The 15,017-nt window shown below is 44.2% G+C and overlaps 1 protein-coding gene across 1 annotated transcript in view; it reads left to right on the forward strand.

Annotated features, from left to right (window-relative positions):
- The window catches only part of LOC127638672 (copine-8), a 210,708-nt gene that overhangs the window by 142,182 nt on the left and 53,509 nt on the right, over positions 1-15,017 (forward strand). Inside the window, exons 11-13 of the mRNA XM_052120293.1 lie at positions 4,139-4,214; positions 12,295-12,348; positions 14,180-14,241. Coding sequence (XP_051976253.1) covers positions 4,139-4,214; positions 12,295-12,348; positions 14,180-14,241 — 192 coding nt within the window. The remainder of the gene's footprint in view (positions 1-4,138; positions 4,215-12,294; positions 12,349-14,179; positions 14,242-15,017) is intronic.

Here is a 15,017-nt window from a genome sequence, read left to right on the forward strand (position 1 = left end):
ATTATATCAAAAACAGCTGAAAGCTATTTGGCTCATTAAATTATGCTTAACATTTTCTTTGTTTTTGAGTTGCCACAGTAGACTGGCATGTCTTAAGGGCGCTGTGAATCAGGTGGTAGAACGGGTTGTCCACTAATCGCATGGTTGGCGGTTCGATTCCTGGCCCACACGACTCCACATGCCGAAGTGTCCTTGGGCAAGACACTGAACCCCAAGTTGCTCCCAATGGCAGGCTAGCGGCTTGCATGGCAGCTCTGCTGTCATTGGTGTGTGAGTGAATGGGTGAATGAGTCACAGTGTAAAGCGCTTTGAAAACCGATATGGTTAAAAAAGCACTATATACTGTAAGTGCTGAACATTTACCATCTTAAGGAAAATATTAGGTCAAAAATGGCAAAAAAGAAACCGCTTTCTCTAGAAACTCGTCAGTCAATCATTGTTTTTAGGAAAGAAGGCTATACAATTCTTGAAATTGCCAAAAACCTGAAGATTTCATACAAAGATGTACACTAAAGTCTTCAAAGATTAAGCACAACTGGCTCTAACAAGGACAGAAAGAGAAGTGGAAGACCAGATGTACAACTAAACAAGAGGATAAGATCATCAGTGTCTCTAGTTTGAGAAATAGACGCCTCACATGTCCTCAGCTGACAGCTTCATTGAATTCTACCCGCTCAACACCAGTTTCATGTACATCAGTAAAGAGAAGACTCAGGGGTGCAGGTTTTATGGGAAGAATTGCAAAGACCAAGACACTTTTGAAACAGAAAAACAAAAAGAAAAGGTTAGAGTGGACAAAGAAACACAGACATTAAACAACAGATAATTGGAAAAGAGTGTTATGGATCTTAACCCCATTGAGATTTTGTGGGATCAGTTGGACTGCAAGGTGTGTGAGAAGTGCCCGAAAAGACAGTCACATCTATGGCAAGTGCTACTGTGACGAAGGCAGGCAGATAATGTGAATCTAAGTGCAGCTTTTATGAATAAAAACAGGAAAACTCAGGACAAAGAAAAACAAAGGAAACCTGGCACAGAGCATAATGACACATGCAAGAACTAACACTGAAAACAGGGAAACCAAGGACTTAAATTCATAAAAGGAACAAACAAGGGAATGAGGAACATCTGGGGAAAAAAATCAGGGAAGGAGAACTAATCAGGGGAATACCAATCATAAAATGAAACTACAAAAGGACTACAAAAACCAACCAGGAAACAGGAACTAAACTAAACTTCAACATAAAAGCACAAAAACAAAAGACAACAGAGAACATGACAGGGCCCCCGCTTTAGGGAGCGGATTCCAGACGCTCCAAAAAGAAAAAAAAAGAAAAACAAAAAACTAATTGTCCAAGGGGGCACAAGGAGCAAACAGACAGTCCAAGGGGGCACAAGGGGCAAACAGGCAGTCCAACAGACGGGGTCTGGGGACTGGGAGTCCAATGGACGGGGGCCTGGGAGGCGGCCACAAGATGGGGACTGGGTCAGGAGGCCTGGGAGGAGGCCACAGGATGGGAACAGGGTCAGGGGGCCTGGGAGGAGGCCACAGTACAGGGTCAGGGGGTCTGGGAGGAGGCCACAGGACAGGGACCGGGTCAGGGGGCCTGGGAGGAGGCCACAGGAGGGGATCCGGGGGCCTGGGAGGAGGCCACAGGACAGGGACCGGGTCAGGAGGCCTGGGAGGTGGCCACAGGATGGGAACTGGGTCAGGAGGCCTGGGAGGAGGCCACGGACGGGAAAAGGGTCAGGGGGCCTGGGAGGAGGCCACAGGACAGGGATGGGGTCAGGGGGCCTGGGAGGTGGCCACAGGACAGGGACGGGGTCAGGGGGCCTGGGAGGTGGCCACAGGACAGGGACCGGGTCAGGGGGCCTGGGAGGTGGCCACAGGACAGGGACCGGGTCAGGGGGCCTGGGAGGTGGCCACAGGACAGGGACCGGGTCAGGGGGCCTGGGAGGTGGCCACAGGACGGGAACAGGGTCAGGGGGCCTGGGAGGAGACCACAGGACGGGAACAGGGTCAGGAGGCCTGGGAGGCGGCCACAGGACGGGAACAGGGTCCGGAGGCCTGGGAGGAGGCCACAGGACGGGAACAGGGTCCGGAGGCCTGGGAGGAGGCCACAGGACAGGGACTGGGTCGGGAGGCGGAGCCATGGATGGCAGTGCTGTGGAAGGCGGAGCCCTGGGAGGCCCGGAAGACGGAGCCCTGGGAGGCTCGAGAGGCGGAACCCTGGGAGGCAGAGCTGTGGAAGGCTCTGGGGGCGGAGCCGTGTAAGGCCCGGGAAAGGGAGCCATGGAAGGCAGTGCTGTGGAAGGCTCAGGGGGCAGAGCCGTGGAAGGCAGATTCTTGGAAAGCTGTGTGGGCGGAGTGGTGGAAGGCCTGGGAGACGAAGCCATGGAAGGCGGAGCTGTGGAAGGCTCTGGGGGCGGAGTGTTGGAAGGTGGAGCCCTGAGAAGCTCAGGAGGTGGAGCCCTGGTAGGGGGAGCCCTGGGAGGCTCGGGAGGCGGAGCCCTGGGAGGCGGAGCCATGGAGAACTTTGGGGGCAGAGCCGTGGAAGGCTCTGGGGGCAGAGTGTTGGAAGGTGGAGCCCTGGGAAGCACGGGAGGTGGAGCCCTGGTAGGCAGAGCCCTGGGAGGCTCGAGAGGTGCTCGCTCTGGGACGGTTGAGGCTACAGGTGCTGGCTCGCTGACCGTGGCAGGCGCGGGCTCTGGCTCGCTTACTGTGGCAGGCGTGGGCTCTGGCTCGCTGACCGTGGCAGGCGGGGGATCTGGCTCACTGACTGTGGCAGGCGGAGACTGGGGAGCAGAAGCCTTTCCTCTTCTCCTCCTCCTCCGGGCGGACGAAGCTGGCAACTCGTTGGCCGTGGCAGGCGTGGGCTCGTTGAGAGTACCCTCAGAAGCAAACCTCTCCAATATCATATCCACGTACTCCATCCAAGTGTACTCACCAGTCTCCGGCAACTCCTCCCATCCATGGGGAAGGAGGCCGATCTGGTAGATGGACTTTTAGGTGTCGGTCCGCATATCCAGTGCATCTGGCAATGGTGCAAAACATACGTGAGTATTCAATTAAAGGGAGATTCGCTCGGCTCAACTGGAGGACGATTGCTGCTAGATCCATCTGAGGTTAGTTCTTCTGTGATGAAGGCAGGCAGAGAATGTGGATCTAAGTGCAGATTTTATTAATAAAAACAGGAAAACTCAGGACAAAGAAAAACAAAGGAAACCTGGCCCAGAGCATAATGACACATGCAAGAACTAACACTGAAAAGAGGGAAACCAAGGACTTAAATACATAAAGGAACAAACAAGGGAATGAGGAACACCTGGGGAAACAATCAGGGAATGAGAACTAATCAGGGGAAAACCAATCATAAAATGAAACTACAAAAACCAAACAGGAAACAGGAACTAAACTAAACTTCAACCTAAAAGCACAAAAACAAAAGACACCAGTGAACATGACAGCTACAGAAAGTGTGGGGTGAATTGTCACCTGAGTATCTGAACAAACTGACTGCTAGAATGCCAAGGATCTGCAAAGCTGTTATTGCTGCACATGGAGGATTTTTAGATGAGAACTCATGAGAAGTAGATGAGAAGTAGTTTAAGAAGTTCTGAATTTATTTTATCAAATTATTAATGTCCTGACTATACAATGTGATCAGTTCAATGCCACTTTGGTGAATAAAAGTACCAGTTTCTTCCAAAAGAGCAAAATATATATATTGGCGGCCAAAAGTTTGGAATATATATATATATATATATATATATATATATATATATATATATATATGACACTTCCTATCCTGTCTATGTTTTGAGTTATGTCTTTTTGTCAGCACACTTCTCTAAATGTGTTTTTGGAACAGAGATATAGTCCGGTCAGTCTATCACTAGACATACTGCAAGTAATTCATTTAGATAAATCATCTAAGTGATTTTAGAGGGTTATTACAGTTAATCCAAGATAATTAAAAGCACTTGAAATGCTTAAGAAAGAGCTTTGTAAGTACATTATAACACAAATTCGATTGTCATGTAGTGGAGTGAAAATAAAACAGCTGTTGTTCGTTGTGGGTTTAATGTGATAGAATGTTCTCCATGCTGAACAGCATGTGTATGTGTGTTTAAACAGTCATGACTTCATTGGAGAATTCAGCACAAGCTTTAGAGAACTGTCAAGGGGCCAGTCACAATTCAACGTATATGAGGTAAGCTGTCTTGAACACTGACTAGATTTTCTGTGTTACAAACATTGTGTTTTCCAGAAGAAAAGTTTCATAGTATAAGAAATACACAACATAAAAGTGATAGTTGACCCAAAAATGACAATTCTTCATCATTCACTCAGAGTCCTGAAGTGCACGAGAGTCAACACATGAAACAAAAGTGTCATAGAAGCACCAAAATATTGGCTTAGTTACTTTAGCAGTTGCGTTTTTCATCTTGCATTTGCTTTTCATGACTCAGTTAGGTTTAGGTTCAAGGATTAGGGTAGGTATGAAGGAAACTCAATAGAGCATTAGCCTTAAACCTCATCTGTATGGGAGAACATTTAATTAGCTTTTAGCGCCAAACAGTGGACATTTAATTTGAAAATAATGCGATATATGCAATGAACCTTGTAATATCATTTTGCAAAAATGTCAACACCATCATTTCATTCTCGTGAAATCAGGCTGAATAAATCATACGGGTTTGGAACAACCCATTAAAAAAAGAAGTTGCGCTCAGTTGCACGTGGTATAAAACGTTTGGTTACGTATGTAACCTCCATTCCCCGAGGGAGGGAACGACACGTTGTGTCGGAGAAGCGACACTAGGGGTCTCTCTTGAGCGCCGATATTCACCTCTGACCTATTGAAAAGGGCCAATGAGAGTTGGCAGTCAGTATTTGCATACCCCGCCCCCGCATACAGGTATTTAAGCGGGGCAAATACGGAAGTTTAGTCAGGAGGAGCCGGAAATGGTCCAGCCACAACAGTGGCTCGGTTCAGCGACATGGCGGAGGAAAGACACAACGTGTCGTTCCCAGCCTCGGGGAACGGAGGTTACATACGTAACCAAACGTTCCCCTTCTGTCGCTCTCTCCACGTTGTGTCGGAGAAGTGACACTAGGGGACCCATTCCAATCTTGCCATACGCTGAACCTTGTACGTGAACCGCCAATACAGAGGTGGGCAGGGATTTCATCCAGTGCCGCGCATCGTCTGTACCTGGCTGCACGTACCCTTCCCCAATGCCCCATAAGAACATTGGAATCCTTCTAGTTGCCCTAGGGGGGGAACAAGTCGATGTTTGCCAACATGGGAACGGGCCAGCCTGGCTGGGCCTCTTTTCTCTCTATGTTTCTCGCATAGAGCAATCACAGCCGGGGCCCTTACACGCATATAGGGAAGGGGGTCTTACCCACACCCTGCGGAGACCACACCTGCCCTTTTTCTCGGGGAGGAAAGTGGTAGACACGTCACACGGCCGTCTTGGGGCTCGTGTGGAAAGTATGGTGCGGTGGTAGATCCAGCCTCGAAAGGGGGGAGTTGCTACAGCACGGCGACCGGGGAAGCTGTAACTGCCTAAGGAGACAGAACCGTGGAATTACACACAGGGGGAGTCTGAGCAGGAGGCCTTACCTGTGGAGCACCTATACCAGTACAGGGTAGCCATCAGGGTACCCGCAATGGCTTGGGTCGGCGAGTTCCTCCGCTGACCAGGAGACGACTCGGAGTGGGGCACCCTGGGAAGAAGGCGCACTACTTTACCTTGACGTCAGGAAAAGGGTGCTGGGTGCAAGCGTTCCACCCGGCCGGTCGGTCTACGTGTTACCGAGTTCTACGGGCTCGGACCTGACAAAACACGAGACGCAACCGACTCAACGCGGAGGTTGTAAAACCTCGCGAAGGTGTTGGGTGTTGCCCAACCCGCGGCTCTACAGATGTCTGCTAGGGAGGTGCCCTTGGCCAGTGCCCACGAGGACGCAACACCCCTTGTTGAGTGAGCTCAGACCCGCAAGGGTAGGGGCACGGCCTGGGTGTGATAAGCCAGCGTGATGGCGTCGACAACCCAGTGGGCGAGCCTCTGTTTGGAGACGGCATTTCCCAACCGAAAGCCACGCTTCCCAGCTCTGCGCTAGGGGCATCAAAGGGACGAGTATTTTGGACGTACCCAGCAGGGCCTCGCAGCGGGGCGGAACAGGTAGTGCAGCATCGGGTGGCTTCATTGCAGCCTGAGGCTGAGGTGCTGAGAATAGACTCAAAGCACGTACCTTGCTCCGCGCACCCGGCAGGGGGCAGGTTCGTGACTGAGGAGGAGGTCTGATGCTGGCGTCCTCTGGACTCGTCTGAACCGGCCAGCCAGTGGACAGTTGTGGGCAGGCGGAAGGCGGGATCGCCGCGTCCGGTGTACCGGGACTGTCGTAATCTGAAAGCAGATTGCCGTGAGAACGGCATTTGTGGGCCAGGTGACCCAGAGGCAAAGGAAATAGCTCTTTTATTGAGAATGTGGGTACCAAAGCCCCCGTCAGGGGGTGTGGCAAATGAAAAAACAAAGGATTCTCCTCCCGGCCCTCCACCGGGGGACGGAGCGGTCTTACCACCTCCGGAGCTAACGTCTTCGGCTCTGGGTCGGCTGTCTCAGGAACGCTCTGGAGCCTTCCGGGTCCTAGAGGGGGCATGCGCCGCCTGCTGGGTGCTCGACGCTGGGGCTGAGAGCTGGGCCCGGGTTGAGGCAGAGCAGGAGCTGGTTTCTTCGCAGGGGGACACCCACGGCGGGCAGACGGGGCAGGGCCCGTAGCGGCAGGTCTGCGGCGGGGCATGATGTGACTGATGGCCTCCGTCTGCTTCTTCACCGCGGAGAACTGTTGGGCGAAGTCCTCGACGGTGTTGCCGAAAAGGCCAATCTGGGAGTCAGGTGCGTCCAGGAAGCGGTTCTTATCAGCCTCACACATCTCGACCAGGTTGAGCCAAAGATGGCGTTCCTGGACCACTAGGGTGGCCATCGTCTGTCCGAGTGCCTGCGCTGTGGCCTTGCGTCGCTCTCAGGGCGAGGTCAGTCACTGAGCGCAGTTCCTGCAGCACATCAGGATAAGGTCCACCCCCGTGCATGTTTCTGAGAGCTTTGGCCTGGTGGACTTGCAGGAGGTCCATCGCATGCGAGGCCGCGAACGGCGCGCTGCCCCCAGGAACCACTCATCCAACCGCGAAGGCTGTGGTGAGGACGGAGGGTTCCAGTCCAACCCCACGCTCGCGGCTGCCCGGGAAAGCATGCGGACATCTGAGCGTCGGCCTCAGCCTGGGCCTGCTGGCCCGAAGGCGGCAGTCCAGGGGAGTCCTCGGCATCAGACACCGCACTCTCCGATGCAGCGGCGAGCTCATCTGCTTCGGACTCGGGAGGATAGACGGCCAGGCCGTGAGGCGAGCCGCTATCGCCACGAGCTTGGACGGGGACCAGCGAGCGTGTCGGGGAACGGGAGGTTCGCGGGGGGCTACCCAGCGAAACCGCACCCTCTGCCGCCCCCAAATCGCCCCCAGCGCCAACCGCATCGTCCTCAATCCCGTGGGAAGAAGGAGCAATGCGGGGTGCAGCTGGGGTGGCTTGCCTTCTGTTGAAAGCAAGCTGCGACCGCAACGTGGTCATGGTCATGTTCTCGCAGTGAGAACATGAACCATCCACAAATGCTGCCTCGGTGTGATCGCGGTCCAAACACACGAGACAGCGCCTGTGGCCGTCTGAAGCAGAGAGGCTTCTACCGTATCCAGGAATGACACAGGGGCGGAAGGGCATCTTGAAAAAGACGCGTCCTGAAAAGGACGTTCAACGCCGCTGTGTTTGCTCTTTTAGAGAAATTTGCTCTTTTAGGGAAATTTGCTCTTTTAATACACAGTGTGTGTGTGTGTGTGTGTGTGTGTGTCTGCGCTGTCGAAGCGCTCAGGGGCAACAATGCACGCCGTGCAAAGTAGGAGAAAGCCGCTGTTGTGCGCCGTCAAATCCAACAGCAGGCAGATCGTCAGAGAAACAGGAACGTTCAGGCATCTGTATTCTCGCAGCAGACTGCAAACAGACCATCGGCTCCGAAGAAATTTTCTGACTAAACTTCCGTATTTGCCCCGCTTAAATACCCGTATGCGGGGCGGGGTATGCAAATACTGACTGCCAACTCTCATTGGCCCTTTTCAATAGGTCAGAGGTGAATATCGGCGCTCAAGAGAGACCCCTAGTGTCGCTTCTCTGACACATCGTGGAGAGAGCGACAGAAGGGGAACTGCTTCTTATTACTAATCAGTTTTATTAGACACTAAATGCCCTTAAATAGCACAGGACTGTGAATATTTAAAGAAAGTCATTGTCGTTCTTTTCTGTTCTAATATGCCACCTTATTATGTTAATTAGACTATTTATATAATATTCACTTATACAGAAAAGGCAGCGCTATTTTTTATTGCTTCCTGCTGAAAGCATGTGGTAAACATAATTTGAATATTATTATTATTATTATTTTTATTTTTGTGATATGCTGTACATTTTCTTGTGGTCACGGCAACAGTGATTCATTGAATGATAGAGATATATCCAGTTGCACTTTTTGTATGTCAAAGAGTCAATTCATGTGTCTGAATTGGGCGCTATAACAATGCACACAGCGTGAGTAAATTTAATTCTAAGTCGATTACCCCCCTTATTGTGTGGATACCAGGATCAATTTAGGAACTATATATCTACTATACAATCAAGACTTATCTGAGAAGCACAAAAAGAAAACGGCAGATATCCATCTAGTGTAGGTGGATTCTACAACACAATCAATTTTGACAGCTAGCATATTTTTCCACTTAAGTAGATGAAGTTGTTCTGGATTTGACAAACAAGTGCTATTTGAGTCTAGAACATCTATTATGGACATCAAACTCAGCATGTATATGAAAACCTTATTAAAATGGTCATATTTCATCTTCATCTTCCCCTGATGTCCATTTACAATGTTAATCGAGGTTTCTTGCACCAAATACAGTCCGAATTTAGTTTTATGACCATTTTGCACCCCCTCTTTAAACCTTGACATTAAACAGTGTGTTATGGCTGCTGTATAGGTTGGGCCAAGAATGTGTAATAATAAAAAAAAAAATCCTGGATACAATATACAGTATAAATAGTCATATATGATACCGTTTGTGAACTTAGAATATAAACTTTACATATAACTCAATTACTTTTGATTTATTTATTTTTTTACATAAAACAAATGAGCACCACATTGTGGTAATTATGTAGAGATATTAATATGAATGAAAAAGCTTTTCAGATAGCACAACATAATCATATATTTAGTCATATATCAAATGAAAGCTCAAAGTGACTATGTAGTTTATTTTGTGACCGTAACATCACAGTTGGAATGATTATCAAAAGAATCACTAAATATAATATCTATAAGGCAACAAAGACAAAGGTCTCATGTATGTTACAATAACTGCCACTGTAAGTCCCAAGTAGCCACAAACTCTTTATCAGCTCTTCCCTCGCGTTACTTCCTTCAAAATGAACCATTTTATACTTGTTTGTGAGCTTGTTTGGGTAAATAATCCAATGTTATGTCTAAGATCTCCAGAACAAATACGACATCCTACAGAAAAAGCATGATGAACAAATATTTAGCAAAATATGTTCTTGATTATTGAAATGTTGTACATAGCCAGAAATCTGAGGATCTCATCTTTCCAACAACACCTAATTTAAGGTTCTAGTCCACTCAGTGGCCAAGAGATTTCATGAAACAGGGGACGGTGTTTGGGATAACAAAATAGTAGAGCACATGGCGATTGCTCAGCTGCATTAAAGCCCCACCTGCATTTCAGATCTGTATATTGCGATGGAAGGTGATTGAGGAAAATAGATTTTTGCTTCTAGTGGAACCAACAAACACATTTTTGCTTGTACATAGAGCAAACAGGGCCTGAATTACAGGCTTTCAAAGACAGAATTAAAAAAAATATGTTCGTAAGATTGTTAAAATATTAATATTAATTGTGGGAATCTTTTAGGGGGGTCTTTGATATGAGACCAATATTTTGCAATTAGTCCACTGTTCGTGGATAAGATTAGCTTTTGTATTAAAAAATGTAGGCAGCAGCCATAATATGCAGCAGAGCTTTAGGGGTTAAGACTTCTATGTGAATGATTTGTTTAACTATTGGCTAACCTCCTTGCATATGAGATTAGTATCAAAACTTACATAAAGGTTTGCTGTGAGGTTCTATGTAAGTGCAGCAGACCCATTCTTTAATAACAGCCCACTTTGTGACAAATGACATTTATATTGTGACACAATCCACATTGAAATGATCCACTCAAAATGTTAAGATCTGGGTGGGACAAGTTACTTGTAAATATGAGTGGTCGTGTTAATGTATTTAAATGTTTGATTTTAGAAAATCTAAGAATTTGGAAGTGGGAACAGGTCGTTTTTTCTGTTAACTGTAGTTTAGATAAGTGCCCTTCTAGACGGAGGAATTTGAGTTGAAGTTTTGAGTTCACCTGTTATCAATGTTGAAATAACGTAATAACCAAGTTTTATTTGGTTATATATTAGGTTTCGATCTCAGATAGCATCCTGGCTTGAAATTTCGGCCCTATCAAATCTAAATAACAAACTGACACATCTCTAGAATATTAAACCGTTTTTGATGAAGGGGTGAGATTGAAAGTGTCGGGGTGGAATAACAATCAGAAACAGCTTGTGTTATCTCAATTAGAGCAAGTGATTTCACGCTGTCGTTTAAAAGAAAAACACAGTAAGGGGAAGATTTAAAGTCACATATCTCCAGAGATGTTGGCAAGCGTTCTCTCACACAGGCACTGACTATGTGTTCTTCACAACTCATTCAGAATTAATGAGTGGGAGGAAGAGGAATTTTACTGTAAATATAACCAGAGAGCAGAAATATGGTGTGTGTGTGTGTGTGTGTGTGTGTGTGTGTGTGTGTGTGTGTGTGTGTGTGTGTGTGTGTGTGTGTGTGTGTGTCGCTTAAAAAACATATTAAACTAGGTTTTATTGAAAATTTCAAAATGCAGCAAGTATTCTGTGAGGGTTAGATTTAGGGGATATAATCTATAGTTTGTACAGTATAAAAATCATTATGTCTATAAAGAGTCCTCATAATAATACTGCACCTGTGTGTGTGTGTGTGTGTGTGTGTGTGTGTGTGTGTGTGTGTGTGTGTGTGTGTGTGTGTGTGTGTGTGTGTGTGTGTGTGTGTGTGTGTGTGTGTGTGTTGGCGAATCTACGAAGCCATATGTTTTCAGAATGGACCTTGAAATTCACCTATTTATATTAAATAGCAAACATTATCTCTTGCCTGCAAACAAATAAGCCTGCAAATAAAAGCTTTACTTCAAGCCGACATGTAATAAAAATCAATGTTTTTGTTACTCTTTTGATATCGTTAGTTAGAACTAATATTCAGAGCTCAAAACTTCCTCATCAGTTCACCCAGACATTATTTGAACTAAACTGCAGAAACGACTCATTTATAATTTTTCATGGTTATGACATCACAAACACAATCTGATTATATGACCACCACATTCTCATATCGACACATATATAGTAAGTTAAAAGTGTAAACTATTCCAGTATGCAGAGCCTAGCAAGAGCTCAATTACAAAAAGGAGGACTTTAAGACATTATGGCATTATTTATTCTGAATCTTCTTTAAAACTCTGTGTGTTGAGAAAAGCGCAATTAAAAAAGGTCTTAAAGGTACAGTAGCAAATATTCTGCTGGTTTAATTCTAAAGGTCATAGAGAGGGTGGAAAATGGTCATGAAAATCTAAATTACAACTCTTTTTGTTGCAAGAAACATTATAAGTGGAGAGATATATAATACTGGATGTTCCCCTAATACGTTATGTTCACAACTTGAATATATATATATATATATATATATATATATATATATATATATATATATATATATATATATATATATATATATATATATGTACTGTATATTTTGGTTCTTTGTCTAAAAGGGCCTATATCCTGTATATGTGACTTGTATAATGTAATTCAGTATTGCAATATGAACTAAACTGCTTCAACTCCTGAAGAAGATTAATTTCTAAATTTAAAGTTAATTTCAAAGTCTATAAAATCTGTTGTAAAATGTCATAAATACATTACATGCTTCAAAATGATGTAGAGTATTATGTAAAGAAGTATATGAAATTTATGAGTGCAATTTTTTACATTTTCCAATATCCCTTAAGCAATTATAATCACTCATTCTCTCCAAACAGGTCATAAACCCCAAGAAGAAAGGAAAGAAGAAAAAATACCTCAACTCTGGAACAGTAAGCGGAGCCATTTTTCATGCTAGCATGTGATTTTGTACTTTTTCCAACTAGCAGTCGTGTTGCATTACAAAACGATAGAGCACTGTTTTTCACTGATTAGTTTTGAACCCGGTCCGATGGGAGTTTTTTTTTTTTTTTAAAGATTATTCATTTCAATGTGATGGAAATTTGTTATGGAATTTAAATGCATACACTTTAAAAAATATGCTAATATAACCTTTTTAGTGTCTGTTGCACTGGGTCTAGACTTTTTAGTGTTCGTGTCACAAAAGTGTTGCCATTCTTAAAAAGTTCAGGTTGCAAAGGGTCACCAACCCAAACCCCCCCAATTTTGTATTTTTATTTTGTTAAAGATTATTCAATTCAATTTGATGGAAAAAAAAAAAGTGTTGAGTTAATTAAACAATGTATGCGTTTAAGTTCTTTTTAATTAACACAGTGTCCAAAAAAACAACCTAGACTCTAGAACGAACATTATTATAACAAAATTTTTGCAAACTGACTTTTACATGCCACATTCTACATTTTGTCCGTTTCCTGGTGAAATTCACAATAGAGGCGCTAAAACAACTGTGTGTTTTATTCACTCAAATCACAATATGACTTTATAAGTTCTTATTTTCACACTATTTCTCACACACTGCTATCTTATGATATCAAAACACTTTTACTCTAATGCATCATTTGAAGAACGACACTTGTATTATAGACCCACCTACATTTACACTCTTATTCCAGTGTGATTAGCTTGTGTGTCATAGAAGACGAGGTTGCTTCAGAAAATGTGCGTTTCATTTCTCTTATTGTTTTTGGACAATATCGATTAGGTGTGTGTGTAAGGGAAGGATGTCCATTTATTTCACCTCTCATTTGATTTTAGATCACTATTGGTTAGGTTTAGGTTAAAGTTTTAGGTATGGGAGGTACGTTTTACTCATTAAAGCATCCATCGACACCATTTCACTTGCTTTTGGCAACTCTGCTGGACATATCACTGGGAGCAAAATGTGTAATGAGGCACGTGATTTAGTTTTGCAAAAATGTTGCTATGGTTACGTAATGTTAATGAGACCAGGTTACAAAAAAAGATGGTGGTTCTGACTGAGATGCTGAAAAACAAGGAGACATGGCGCAATGGTCAAAGACATCCGTCCACCACGTGTTTACAAAGAAAACCATAGAAACCCATCGGGCTCAGGTTTGATAGCACATATTTTATCATAGTGCTCTTGCAGTTTGAATAAAACATAATTTAAGCAACTCGAGTCCATGTGTAATTACCTGGTAAAATCACTGTAAGCCTGTGGTGCCTTACTGCTTTAGTTACAGTACATACTGCTGTTTATCTCTGTTTTATGTTCAATTATATTAATTTGAATGTTTCTAGTTTTATTAGTTGTATTTGGTGTAATTTTGTCTTTTTACATTTAATGCTGTTGCTGTAATTGAGATTTTTATTATTTTTGTGTCAGATAAATACTGCTCTGATTGCCACAATTTGATTATCTGTTATAATTTAATAATGACAACCATAAGTAGCTCCAGTGTAATTTGCAACTGTTTGTTAGTAGCTTGTAGTGTAGCTAACTACTCTTTTAAATGTATAGCTTACTATAGTATTACTGAATTACTATAAATGATAAGCAGGTTGTAGCTTGGTAAGCCACAGTTTCAAAGGAGATGTTGTGGCATGTACCAAAGCTACTAGTTTCCCCTTTGCTTAAATAAGAAGCAATTTCACTCTGTAAATCCAATTAGTTGTGGATTTAGCAACATTGACAGCACACAGAATCATCATGAGATTTTCTGACTTCCTGTTATCTCACAGGTGACACTGCTGTCATTTCTCATTGATACTGAAGCCACCTTCCTGGACTACATCAAGGGCGGGTGAGTGATGTTTTGCTCATTTGCAAACGTCTTCCTTCCGTTACGATCAGCCACTGAGGGAAACAAGGTCTTTTTATGCAACAAATGTCAAAGCAAAGTGACTTGTTGTTTGTCTTAGCAAGCACCTTGACTATTGTTCAACCTAGTCTCATAGAATAAACGTTACTATAACTACATTTTTGCAAACTGACTTTTATGTGCGCGTTCTATGTTTCGATGCAGTTTCCTGCTAAATAAATTGTTCATTTTAGTTTGAATTACTCATTAAAACATCCATCTAATATTCATCTTAAAAACCTCATCTGATTACGACACCATTTCACTTGCTTTTGCTGCCCCCAGCTGGACATTTCACTGGGAAACTGCAGCCAAACGTTTAATAAGGCCCGTCATTCGCCTATAAAAAATGTGGTGATGGTCATGTAATTGTCATGTGATATGGCTGCTATTGTTCAAACCCTTAACCCTACTTTTTTCAACTTTGGTGGGTAACTCGTCTGGCACTGTTTGTGCTGCTTGTTGAGGAGGATCAAACGTTGATGCATGCCAGCTGAATGACATGTAATTATTAAAAATAATATTTCCTTTATTAATAAAGCTGCTCATTGCACTGGACATGACAGGTTTATCATTACTTTGGACATCATCTTAAACCAATGAGGAACGTTTTTAATCAATTTCCATAAAAAATGACAAAAAATGTACAAATTATTAAAATATTAAGTTTTGCTTATACCAATCACTCCAATAACAGAATATCATAGGCTCTTTTGACC

The sequence above is a fragment of the Xyrauchen texanus genome, chromosome 47 (genome assembly GCF_025860055.1).
Source record: "Xyrauchen texanus isolate HMW12.3.18 chromosome 47, RBS_HiC_50CHRs, whole genome shotgun sequence".
Lineage (NCBI taxonomy): Eukaryota > Metazoa > Chordata > Actinopteri > Cypriniformes > Catostomidae > Xyrauchen > Xyrauchen texanus.